Below are 13696 nucleotides of genomic sequence, written 5' to 3'. Positions count from 1 at the left end.
CACACATTTTCATATTAGATTCTTTCCAGAATAGAAGGAATGGATTTTTCCCTGTTGAAGGATATGAATCTCTGTTTCGACCTTGCGGGCTCCTTTCCTGGAATAAGTTTCGAACAAATTTCCCTCGAAGTGTTCATAGACAGACATACATCACTTCGGCGATCAACCATCCGCAGACCCACGAAAATCCTTCGGACCAAACCTCATTTTGGATTCTCGGAGCATTTAACGAAATTAAGCAGGTATTTAAGTGAGATAGCGAGAGCGACGGAGAGTGTGTGGGGGGAGAGAGAGAGAGAGAGAGAGCGAACACAGCCTCTTTTATGCAACGGCGTAACTAACCCTATTAAGGAAACACATTAACGCTTTGTTTACTAGTTTTGCCAGTGCGTGTGAGGAGCGGGAATAATAGCGCTCAGTTATTTAGATAACGTCACTCCTATAGTAATTAATGTGAATTGCACTCAATCGGCTTCTTCCAGTAAAAGAGGCTTAACACACCGGGGTTCGCCCAAGCACTATAGAGGAAAGGTTGGAGGTGCCATTGATGGAGGAAGGCAGAAGCTCTGTATTTGTTTAACGCTTCTTTGGGTCCACGAAACTGCTTGAAAGGTCGCATCATCTTGGTTATTACGTAGATGATGGAGATCGTGAGTAATAACAAAATAGCCGAACGCAATTTTCAATAACGCAACATCGAAGTTATTTTTATGCCCAAAAATTCGATTAGTTTCAGATTTTTACGATGGAACTAAAAATACACATCCGTTGATGAGTAACTTAAGAAAAACTCACTTAATACACTGCTGGCCACCGTAAATGCAACACCCTGAAGGAAGCATGCAAATAATATGAAATTTACAACATGCATTAGCGGAGGTGAGATATGCAAATGATTAGAATTTCAGCGCAGACGCACATCACGCGCGCCTGTGGCGCCACTTCAAAGCGCTATTTAAGGCTTGGAGATTTCGACGATTTGAAGTACGGCAATTGTGTTTTTCTTGTGGTTTTTTCAAAGAAACGATCAATTATGCTTCGTAGAAAACAGCGATCATCTTTTGATCAAGTATCCGAGTTCGACAGAGGAAGGATAGTAGCCTACCGAGATTGTAGATTATCTTTCAGGGAAATCGGCAGTCGTGTTGGACGAAACCAAACAACTGTAATGCGGATATGTGATCGTTGGATGCAGGAGGGTACGACAGACCGACGTGTTCGATCGCATCCACCTCAGTGCACCACTTCACGTGATGACAGGCGTATTGTGCGTATGGCAGTGACGGATCGCTCAGCCACATCACGAACCATAGCACAGCACATTCAGTCTGTACCGCATCATCCAGTGTCTGCGCGTTCCATTCGACGCCGTTTACAGCAGAGTGGTCTGTCCGCAAGACGTCCATTGCTTCGTCTACCCTTGACGCAGAACCACAGACGTCTCCGCCGCCAATGGTGCGATGAAAGAAGGATGTGGACGGCAAAATGGAATGAAATTGTCTTTACTGACGAGTCACGCTTCTGTCTGCAACACCACGATGGTCGGATTCGAGTCTGAAGACACCGTGGAGAGAGGATGCTCAACAGCTGCGTTATGCACCGCCACACTGGTCCTGCACAGGGTATTATGGTATGGGGCGGTATTGGATATCACTCTCGCACTCCTCTAGTACGCATTGCCGGTACTTTAAAAAGCCAGCGCTACATCTCCGAGGTGTTGGAGCCAGTTGTCCTTCCTTACCTTCAGGGCTTGCCCACAGCCATATTTCAACAGGATAATGCGCGACCACACGTGGCACGCATTGTCCAAAGGTTCTTCGTCAATCGCCAGATTGAATTGCTTCCCTGGCCAGCTCGCTCTCCGGATCTTTCGCCGATAGAAAACATGTGGTCCATGGTTGCTCAACGATTGACCCAGATTACATCCCCAGCTGCCACACCAGATCAACTTTGGCAACGCGTGGAAGCTGCTTGGTCTGCTGTACCCCAAGAACACATCCAAAGTCTCTTTGAATCAATGCCGAGGCGTGTGGCAGCAGTGATCTCCAACAATGGCGGCTACTCTGGCTACTGATTTTGGCAGGAACCACACTTCACAGAAGTCTATAAATTTAATCATTTGATGCTTGGTCAACATGTTATCTACAAAATAAATATTGTTGCGATATCTCTTGTCTTTCTTGGTGTTGCAATTTGGGTGGCCAGCAGTGTGTATATATATAACCTGTAGAACCAAAGTATGAAATATTTTCTTTTAGAAATGAAAATGTAAGAACTGATGAACGAGAAAATGTCTCACCAGCTGGCACTATAGTGTAAATGCAAGGGTCTTTTTGAAATCCGACGATATTGGAGCCCCAACACAGTAGAGTTCCGTAATCGAACTCTGTTCTCGGAATGTATGTCGCAACGCTTGTCGTGGCATCATTCACGAACGTCACGACCTCCAAGCTCTCTGCTGTATTGTTGAACTCCCACTTGAAACTGACTTCTCTCGGATCTGATTCGACCTCGCAAGTCACTCTCACAGCTTCGTGGCGAGCCGCTCCGTAGATTATCTTTTGACTAGGTTTACACATTGGGGCGTCTGAAACAAATCAGAATATTTACAAACGTCAACCACAATGCATATTATGCAAGCTCAGACAATCATTGTACAATGTTATGAACAATTAAATTTATTTCAACCCTCCCCCCCCCCCCCCCCCCCATAAATTACACGATTGTGGATATTCTTCAGAAAGAACGAGAAATTACGTAAATTGGCTTTCAAAAGTTGAGCACGCGATGGCTAATATAACATAAGACACACCATTTTAATAGTATCCCTGGATTGGCAGTTAGTAGAACACCGGTACGTGGTACTCGGACGTACAGTCTCTTTATATGGAGCCTTCGGAGCACAGTAATGGTAGATATTGTGTTACCCAGTGACGCTGGCAACCATGGATGTAACGGTTGTGGAGGCCGGTCATTGATTCAATTTGCTACTTTAGCAATACACCGATTATGGAAACATTTCTAAACACGTCAAACAGCTGTCCGGAGACCTGTGCCCGATCGCCCGGGGACGGTTCTTGGCCCACTCTAGAAGAGGTACCGAAAAAAAACTTTATCGACAAAAAAAACGTCTGGAGAGGGAGCCAAAAATAGGTCCCTCACGGGTAGAGATTTTTTTTTTCGAACCGCCACTGTGTGTGTCTGTAGCCGACCAAGTGTTACCGTCTCCTCTGATGTTTCGAGGTGCAAATGCGAGCCGATATCCCCATTGAAAACTCTCACACAAGGAGGCCCACAACCATACAAATCTTCAATCATCACACCCATAGTTCGAAAAATAGATGGCAGCGCATTACACAAAAACAAACTTCATGTTAGGTTCACAATACGTACATGTACTAATTCGTTAGAAGTTCCGCAGAGGAATATAGACGAAGTGTACTTTTGGTTTAGTAGTAGTAGAATATTGCTGTAGTAGCTAAGCGGAATCAACGAGTGACCTCCACAGCTGTTGCATCCACGGTCGAAGCATCATTTGGTAAGACAATATTTGCCAGTAGTGTACGCCAAAGGCTTCACATGAAGGGACTTTGTACGTTCGAATACCACGCTCTTCTAACCGTCCAATCCAGGGGGACACGATTAAAGTGGTGTATTTATGTTATATAAGCCGTCGCGTGCTTAACATTTCGAAGCCAGTGTATTATTTGTTTTGACTTGGATACATTGTGTGTATTGTGCTTTGCTATCGAAGAATTAATAATAGCGACTCACATTGTACACGTAGAAAAACTTCATTGCTTTCTCCCTGTCCTTCTGAATTTGTGGCTGTGCACGTGTATCTCCCTCTACTCGATTTCGATACTTTCTGTAGCACCAGGCTCTGGTTGCTAACGATAACACCAGCCGTGACGTTTGTGTGCAGCTCCCTGCCTTCGAACTTCCATCCGATTTCGGACACCCAAGGACTAGCGCGGATGTTACATTCGAAATAGACGTCATTGCTTTCTTGAATGTGTGAATGACGCAGTTTACTTCCCAAGTGTAATGTAAGCTGTGGGACATCTGCAAAATACACAAGATATATGAGTCGTAACAAAAAAACCATCGACAAAAATGCAATGAATTCAAGAGCTTTCTGAAAAAGATGAAAGATATAATAACAATTCTAAGAGAAATTCCTGTAATACTAACATGGAATCCAGGAATATATACATGTCTATCGAAGAATTCGGCTTGCATAATTGATGAATTATTTATGTGTATAGCATAAACGGTATCAGCACGATTCTCAAAAGAGAATTTCTAGAGATTTTTTCTTTAATGGTATACGATTGAAAGAACAGCAGCGAAGTGTGATAACTGGAGGGTAAGATTTACAATATAATTTTCCTATGTTTTTCATGGTGTATACATTTCATACGGAAATGCATTTTTCAAGGCGGAAATATTCACAAAATATAGAAAATTTAAAATGAATGGAAATATTTATGAACGTTTCAACAATACAGATGAAAATGAATTCTCAGCAGGTCACGGGAAGTAACCTCTACGTTCAACAAAATGAAATCCCGGCTTCAATTTCACAATAAGACATTATTTGATAAATTACTGTTCAAGCAGTTATTAGCAACTTTACATGCTTTTGGCGAAATCTTAGGCAGTTATTAGCAACTGTACTTGCATTCGACAATTTTTTGATCATAACAGTCAACTTCACTTGCCTTCGAGGTCTTACTTGTCTGGGCGAGGTCAGCTTTTGCTCAAAGTCTGTAAACAGAAGGAGAGAGACGAGATGTTTTTCTGTTACCTTCGAGGTAATATAGTATTATTGCGTAGGCCTACAGCATTCCTCTTTCTTGGTTTTTTTTGTATTGGGGGGGGGGGGGCAAGCATTTATCACCTCTCAATCGGAAAAAAAAAATTCTTGAAAGTAGGTGGCATATTCTAGAAGTTTTAGTGATTTCCAATGTGGCCGTTATAATGCGGATCAGAAAAATTTTACAATTCAGTCAAAGGGTTAAAAACATTTTGACATACTATAAATATGAATCTATCAATTTGTTTTTCAGTAGTCAGTTTTGGCTTAGGATTAAAGACGATATGGAAGCATAGTATCGCACTAAAGGCGCGCTGAAAAAATGAGCCAAAATGTGCCAATCTGGCGACAATAATCAGTGTTATGGTTATACCGGAAGCGTACCGTACTTTTCAAAAACTTTCGCTGGACAGATGGAACCCTCTCGTCACCCAGCGTTCGGGACGGAAGTTGTGCACCCAATTGTGTTCTCAAATCAAATCGTATGTTTAAATATTTCCAAAGTCTAAATCTGTCTTATTAAACACTTACGATGATTGCATGGAAAAAAAACAAACGTTTCGATCAAGTGTTATTTTTGAATCCAGAATATGTAGCAGCATGATTTCTTTTTCTACGTTCAACTTCAAATTATCATAAAAAATCCATAGAATTTTAAAATACATCATACCTATGACCGTAACTCAACTTATATGCACCCTATCCGTGAAGCATATGATTTCACGTCTCGTAAAGACAATGCATTTTTGACATACTGTCTGGAATCATATCATATTTGAAGACCATAACTGAATAACGGCCATTCATTTCAAAAATAAAATCCTATAAAATGAAATGCATTGCGTTAACAACCAGAAAATATCATAGATAATCCTATGAGGTTGCTCTCGTTTTACGTTTCATTTTGCTCCGTGAGATTTAGAATCCACTGGACCGCGGTATCTTTGCACTGCAGTGCAACAACAAAAACGGCAACAACAAACGTCAATCTCTCGAGTACAAAAAGAATCTCGGGCTCGATTTTCTTCAAAGATTTCCGAGAGAAAATCACATAATTCCGCTCAAATTCCCACTTAGAAAGGTTTAACACACACAAGTGTTTCAGACTAGATGCGCCATTTAGATTCAAAGAGATTTCGGCCTTTTATATACGATTCCATCGTATTTGGTTCTGATTTCGTTCGTTTAAAATTTTTCTATTTACTTATTTATATTGTTTTCTTTTTCAAGCGAAAAGCACTTTGAAGATGCAAAGACTGTTCTTGAGATTTCTATTTCATGGATGAAATGTTTGAAAAATTAAAGAATAATACTTTGTTCAACGTTTGGAAAGATGTAAGCATGCATGAGCGAATTCAATTTTCCCTCCATAAACGGCACTGAATACTAGTTATGTGAAGTATTGCTTAAACTATACGTTCATATAAGTAGAGCGCGAGTTATTTTTGAAGTGATAAACTTTTTTTCTTTTTTCAAATATTTTCAAATAGGATTTATGAAAGAAGATGATAACTCTAACTTTATTTATAACAATATTTCTTTTTCACCGGTTTATACGATATTGAGTATCCTAATAGAGGCTTATAAAGATGTATGGGGAAATATTTGAATATAATTTTTTAATGGGAAATAAATCTGAGGATTTCTCGATTCAATATATATTAGAGCATTACTTAGGTGAAAGTATTTTCAGAAGACTGATACCTATCTTAAACCCTAATAAGGTTCTATTCTTTTTTTTTTTATTGTCGATAAAATGTCGCTATTCCATCGTCAAACGCCTAGAAACTACAAGAAATCCATTCTCGTATAAATTTTAAACCTCGTGGTTTATTATTATTTTTACTTTTTTATTGGTGATTTTCTATCTGAAAAATAGCAACCATTTGAATATTGCGTATGTTGTACGCGGTATCTTTGTGCGAAGTCTTTCTGTGCTTATACTGTGTTTAAGCGCGATCGTACTGTAAGACATTGTAAAGATTGCATCGGACTATAAATATTCGTTATAAAATTCGTTACATATGAGAATCATTGGCGTAACCAAGAAAATGCAGTGAGTTTACTCAGTGTCCTTGAAATTGATACTTCATTGTAATAAATATGATAACAACATACCAGGTTTTTCCCTCGACAATACCTTCAGTCTAAGGGGTTTTAATTTATAATAAGCCAAAAACATCGGGGTTTCAGGTTTTTACGCGGCCCCTTAACATCGTCCGTGGTTTTTCTGTAGATTATAACATCTAATAGAGATTTCTCGACCCCCATAGACTCAGCTTATCTGTCCAACTTCCAATTTTTCTATGCTAAGTAAGCCACAACTTATCGAATTCATACTTAATTGATTTCAATTCTTCAATTAATTTAATTCATATTGACTCTTTGAGTACAGCTCAGTGTTGTATATTTTATCGTTTTTTATTGACGCAACTCTTATACACGTACACGCACAGACTCAAATATAAAATACAAACAATTTCTAATCTTCTTCATCCAACTCGTACGAAGCAGCATCTAACAGGAAGCTTATGGGCGTCAATAGACTCTCAGTATACACCCTGAGAAAATGCATCTATATCAGTTAGTCAGTCAGCCAATCAGGTGTTAAATTTTTCCAGAGAGCCAAATTTTGTTGGGAATTATTGGAGAACAACTACGTTACAGTCTGGACCCATGACCACGACCTTCACTGATTTTCTTCTCGAAGCGCATTAAAAAAAACCCATAAGTTTCGGATGCTGATTTGAAGGATGTCGTGCCAGATTGGTTTTGTGAAAATGTTTGATAAAGATATGAACTTGTTTGTGACACAATGTAATCACTTTCTTTCTTTCTTTCAAATCCAGCACAACTCAGGTCTATCACCATCTACGGGCGATTTACTACCTAGTGAGTTGTGCGGGAAGTGTAACTGTGTGTGTACCTAACAGTCTTGAGTGCGTATGTAGTGTTGTGTTTGATTTTTCATTGCTGCCATCTATATTTCAGAAGTGAAGTGAGTGATGTGTTATGATTGAATTATAATTTGTACTGTTTGTAGGTCTGTTGCTCTCTGTGGTGAAACCCTCGCCATATTTTCATTTGGTCAAACTCAATAGTTCATTTTTAGATGCAAGTGTGATAATAAAGTTTGTTTTCCAAAATTTCTGATGATAAACTGAAATCCTACAAAATATGGGTGATTCATGCAGAACCGGCTCCCACCAAATAAGGTGCACACCACAAAAGATACCGTGCGTATAATTATTTGCTTGTTGTATAACTGACCTTGGATTATGTACCGTATGTACGAGTGTCATTTATTGTGATTAGAGCAGGTGTTGAAAGTTACTGCCGTTTTCTAGAAGACACGTGTGATGTTTAGTGGTTACATGCTTCAGCTACGGAATTATTAGCGAATTCATTGGGCTAGTTCTATACGTATCACCCAGTATATGAACTTGAATTTACTCACAATTTATTTCGAGTTTCCATCCGTCCTCGATAGCGCTTCCAGATATCAGAGGGTTCTCGGCTCTACAAGACAGGTATTTGCCGCTGTCGTCACTGGTCGGCGTGAAGATGAGGATGCTGGTTGTGACGTAACCATCTATAGATATTCTCTCCTTCGTTTTCTTCATCTTCGTATTCCCTTTCCACCACGTCATTGCTGCTGGTGGTCTCGAACCGGTAGCTCTACAAACCAATTCCACGGGACTATTCGCCGACAACGGGTGACGATCTCCTTCTATTTGCACCTCGACTGGCCTAACTATTGAAACATAAATACAAAAACAAAATGTATCAATAGAGCTATTTGTCACTGCCATTTTTCCTATATAACCTATAGAAAATTGGTTATATCAGTAAATTTGTCCTCTAAATATGCGTCGAATTATTCCCTGGACATATAATTCATCATCTTAAGACTGTATTGTTGCTACTCGTTCGGGGCTATTCTTATTGCGCATGGGAACTAAATATGCCACTAAACACTGACGTTCCTAAGAAGATCCTCCACCGAGGATCGATCGCAGCTACTATATCTTCTGTCAAGAGGCGGTCTTCCTCTCTGTCAAGCGAAGAGTAGACGTATTAAATAAGAAAGACACTTGCCGTGAATATCCGCAGAAGATATTACATACTCCGCTGAGAGACGTTAATTTCAGCTGCATGTGCTAAGATTACATACGGGAGTATTACTCGCTATATTACTTAGAAGACATATTTTCAAGAACATACACAAAAGACAGATTGACAATTCCAGAAGTCATACGGATTCATTGATTTATACTTTGTGCTTATAAGACAGAGACAGAAAGTATTGATTACCTTAATTCCCATAAATTGAATATCTATGACGCTATTACTTAATTTGAACATCTTGAAAGTACTATTTTTTTTCCTGCTATATTTACAAATCAATAATTATTAATTTTATTTGAGAAATTGAATTTTCTGGATGTTAATGCCAAAACTGATATTTGGAAAGAAAGGTGATTTGTCTCCTGCGGGAATCGAACCCAAGTCATATTGCATACCGGGCAAGTGCGCAAACCAATACACTAGAGACACACTTTTCAATTCCATTTAACACGCATTAGTAGCGTGAAGCGCTGACTGGAGTCATAGCAGCCTCCCTTGACTACTCCGATTCCCGAAGATGGCAAATCACTTTTCTTTCCACATATAAGTTTGGCATTAACATCCAGAAAATTCAATTTCAAAGTATATTTCAGGCCAAAAAATACCATCTCTTCATTAATTTTATGTTATAACTCAATGAACTAGTGAATCAGAAAAGTCATCCGAATTAATGAGACTTCGCAAAACATTCTGCGGCCTCTCCAGTAGAAAGTGACACTAAATGGCGTAGTATCAAAACACTTTCCAACCATTTCTACCCCAGAGTCATCCAAACACATTTTTTTTCTGACCGCCTCCCCCTAGCGTTGGCAGAAAAAATATTGCGTTCCTCCCTTTCTAAGAGTCATCCCATGGGATCCCCTATACCATATTTTTTTATTTACAACAACCCCAGAAGGCATGCAATGCACTTACACTGGAAAAGTAAATAAAACCAAATATAAATAATAATAATAACAATGAAAAATAAAAATAGTCAGATGGGAAAACCCTTCGCATACGGAATCAGGTCAAAATCTTCAATAGCGGAAGCAAATCTTGTGTAGGTGGCTCATACAAGTTCTGATGGCAAGCTGTTCCAGGTTCTCACCAAACGGCATCTGTATCAGTGGAAAAAGCAATTTCTTCTACTCTTATTTGGAAGTGATGTCTCCGTAGGTTAACTCGTCTGACCACGATCTCGAAGAAAGGTTCTCCCGAAGGTAGATAAACCATTTGGTCGACTAGTTTGTAATGCATCTTCAGATCCGCAGTGATTCTACGCCATTCAAACGGAAACCCAGAAATTCAAATTTCTCGCAATAAGACCAGCCTCGAAAAAAGTCTTCTGGCTTTTCGAGAAGCTTTATGTACTTAATTTTGTAAGGGCTTCATACTTGTGAACAGAACTCCAGAGTCAGACCGTACACACAGAAAATAATTCACAACGTATGCTCATAACATTCGCGGTACGCCGGATATAGCATGTATGAAATTTTATTAGCTTTGCTATGAACACGATAATGTTCAGTAAAATCCAGGATGCAGCTCATTGCAATGCCTAAATCCACACGTATCTAATTTCTGCAACTTTTGTTTGCCTAGCTGATAATATTAAGTATTGGTGCGTCTGCCCAAATGAATTGATCTCCTTTTTGATATTGAAATATAGAATTTATGCTGACAACTCTACTGGAAATTAGTTTGCTTGTAATTTTTAGTTCCCTAGTGTTTTCAACTGGGGAGAATAACTTCACGTTATTAGCAAATTGCAGTAGAGGAATGGGTGAGACAGCCTGAGTGATATCGTAAGTGTAGAAAGTAAACAGGATCGATTTGTAGCTACTACCACCTTTTGATTATTTCCATCGTCTACTTTGGGAAACCTTGGTCTATAGCATGCTACTACTACTAAACCACACATGCACTCAGTCCACATTCCTCTGTGGTATTTCTAACAAATTGGTCACGCATATGTTGGAATATGCGTGCACGTGTTGTAAACCCAACGTAAAGTAAATTACTGCGTAATGTTTGTTATGTGTAGTTTGCTGCCATCTGCCATTCATTTTCTTAACTATGAGTGATGTGCATTGATTAATTAATTTACTGTTGTAGACTGTGGTGAGACTTTTTGGAGGAGTGATCAGCTCGCATTCGCGCCTCGACGTTGGGAACCACAAATAATTTTTTTATTTAATATAAACCACAACTAATTATGTTTCATAAATATGCATGATTGTTTACAGTACAAAAAATAAAATCAAGACAAAAAACATGTGCTCCAGAGCCCTGTCTGTTCCTACTCTGCCTTATGTGAGTCATGGCGACAATTAATGACCGTTTGTATTTTTATTCACTTCAAAATATGGAAGCCAGATGCCAGCACAAGTAAGAACAAGGAACAAGCATAATTCTGACGACATAAATACGTTAGGGCCACACATACGCTCAGAATACACATTCCGTCATGTGCAAATTCGTTAGAAATTAAGGAGAAGAATGTGTACGAGGTACATGTATGGTTAAATAGTACTAGTCAACTAAGGAGAAGATAATGCTTGAATATTCATGTTGTATATTTATTATGTTGTAGGCCTGCTCCCTCTCTGCGGAGTGACTTTTAGTTACTTAAGTAGCATTAGTCAAATGGAGCAGGGGGTGGGGGTGAATCTTCGTGAATTGTGAATAAACGTATAGTGTTGTTTCAAGTTGGCAGGAGATGTTAAGCAGTCCAGTAACATGGGCGTAATTATTAACCTACCGTACATTATAAGCAATCCACATCATAGCGAAACTAGTAAAATTTCAATTCTCTGGCGAATGAACCGCAAATCTCCTTCTTATATATACTCGTATCGACAGATACAAGAGGAAATGTGAAATTGTTCATTTTTATTCCTTTCACTCAATATGCATCACAGGCTTATATTCTCGAATAATCATAGGATTAATTTTATCGAGTATTTCCGACGTGATTAAAAACCTGAATTTATTCTCTTTGTAATCTCGAAAGTGGCAATCCATTTCTTCAGTCATTTATTTCATCCTCGAAGTAATAATCAAAGTAATATTCGTCTCCGAAATATGTTCCGTTAGCGCTTTCGGGAATATCAGGAGAATATGAAAAGCCTTTTCACGTATAAATGACACATCCTAATGAAGTTACGGTTCCAATGGCACCCGGTCTGAAGAAAACGGAGGTCTTTTGAAAAGTACGCTTGCGTATGTGTGTGTGCGTGTACTTATCTATTCTCTAAAAGTACTTAAATGCATTTATCGTCTGGCAAAGGATTGTTACCGGAAGAAAAGCTTTGAAAAGACTAATTTCCTGCTTGCGAAGCAGGATATGGATTTTAAAAGACGGATAATATTCATTTCGAATTCCATTCCCCCTTTACGGTATTTCAATTCTTCTATCGTGGCCTGTGCACACACACATGCCAACAGCAACACCAGATAGGGACATTTAATTTGGACGTGGCAAATATTTCCGAAGTATTTAAGACGAGATAAGTAATGTTCTAATATTTCACTGTCTCAGTAATTCGATTCTCAGAAATTTTCTAAAATCTTTCGTTTTATTAAAATTATCGCATATTTCAGTTCCGCATGATTTTAAATTAGGCAAGACTAGCATAGAAAGTTTTTGATCAGTTATTGTACGGCCTGAATTTTCGATAATTAAAGTAATGGTACTCTACTTACGCCGCTGTGTAAAAGAAATACACGTTATGGGTTCACATTTTTTTCTTAGAACAGGTGTTTAGTAAGCATTTGGTTTCATCTGTACACAAACACTCTATAGATAGTAATATATGCGCATGTTAAAAGAAAAATAGTAATATTCATTCAATCAAAACACAGGCATAAAACAATTTTGTGCTAAGATAGCTTATGAGCTCCGAAAAAAAATCATTATACAATATGTACTACTAATTTTCACGAATTTGAATGACTAATTAGTTAATTGATTACGGTCTTAATTAGCTTTAGGATCGTAGTGATTGATGAATGACAAGCTTTCAAATTTATGAAAATGAGAAAATTCGCATTTTTACTCATTTTCATGAAAGAGACTAAATGTCAGCTTTTACCAACTCGACTTGGTAAAACCTAGGATTTACCACTCTTCGGGCTCTTACCGTAACATATATACACAATTTATTTTTGTATTTCGCCCAAAATCACCTTCCTTTGTTCCTCAGAAGTTTTCTTTTCGAGGATGTGCAATAATAGCGGTATTTCGTATTATCTACCTTATGAAAGTGTTAATGAAATTGCCTTGAAGCTGCTTTCTGTGTAGTACACAAAAGTGTTCTGCATAAAACCACTTTACAATGTAATACAGCTAACTGAAATTTATTAATTAACTAATGCGTTTGATATTTTTTTTTTTGCGCATAAATACTTGTAAATGCCTTTTACGTCGATACTAGCAAGTCAATTTAGAAGAAATATGCCAGCAACAACATACATTTGACGGCTATTGATGAAAATATGCCACCTCTCGATATAAAGATAACCCCTCTACAACGATAGTTTTTTTTTTGTCCGTAGAGGATCGTTATATCCAGGTTGCACTGTAGTTTTTCTCCCCGTTATTTTGTACAAAAGCTGGTTTTTGGTGGCACAATGTTATCTCAAATGTCTATGAATATTTGAGCTGCAATCTCTCGATCGCTTTTTTGTCTTCCCTTGCAAATGCAGCTAGTTGTTTACACTGCTGGTAGTGCCACGCCACTTTGATATTTTGAACTAGTTTAATTG

The 13696-nt window shown here is 38.5% G+C and overlaps 1 protein-coding gene across 2 annotated transcripts in view; it reads right to left on the bottom strand.

Annotated features, from left to right (window-relative positions):
* LOC149076091 (synaptogenesis protein syg-2-like) overlaps nucleotides 1-13696 on the bottom strand; it is a 187033-nt gene that overhangs the window by 15473 nt on the left and 157864 nt on the right. For both annotated transcript variants that reach the window (XM_089243618.1, XM_089243617.1), the window contains 3 exons: nucleotides 8277-8573; nucleotides 3775-4065; nucleotides 2300-2587 (listed from right to left, as the gene is read on the bottom strand). In XM_089243618.1, the coding sequence (XP_089099744.1) occupies nucleotides 2300-2587; nucleotides 3775-4065; nucleotides 8277-8573 (876 nt within the window). The remainder of the gene's footprint in view (nucleotides 1-2299; nucleotides 2588-3774; nucleotides 4066-8276; nucleotides 8574-13696) is intronic.

The sequence above is a fragment of the Pholcus phalangioides genome, unplaced genomic scaffold, assembly GCF_987345545.1.
Source record: "Pholcus phalangioides strain wild (caught in Gottingen) unplaced genomic scaffold, Ppha-v1.0 ptg000015l_1, whole genome shotgun sequence".
Taxonomy (NCBI): Eukaryota; Metazoa; Arthropoda; class Arachnida; order Araneae; family Pholcidae; genus Pholcus; species Pholcus phalangioides.
Note: the sequence above shows the minus strand (reverse complement) of the source record. Positions and strands in the feature narration are given on the sequence as shown.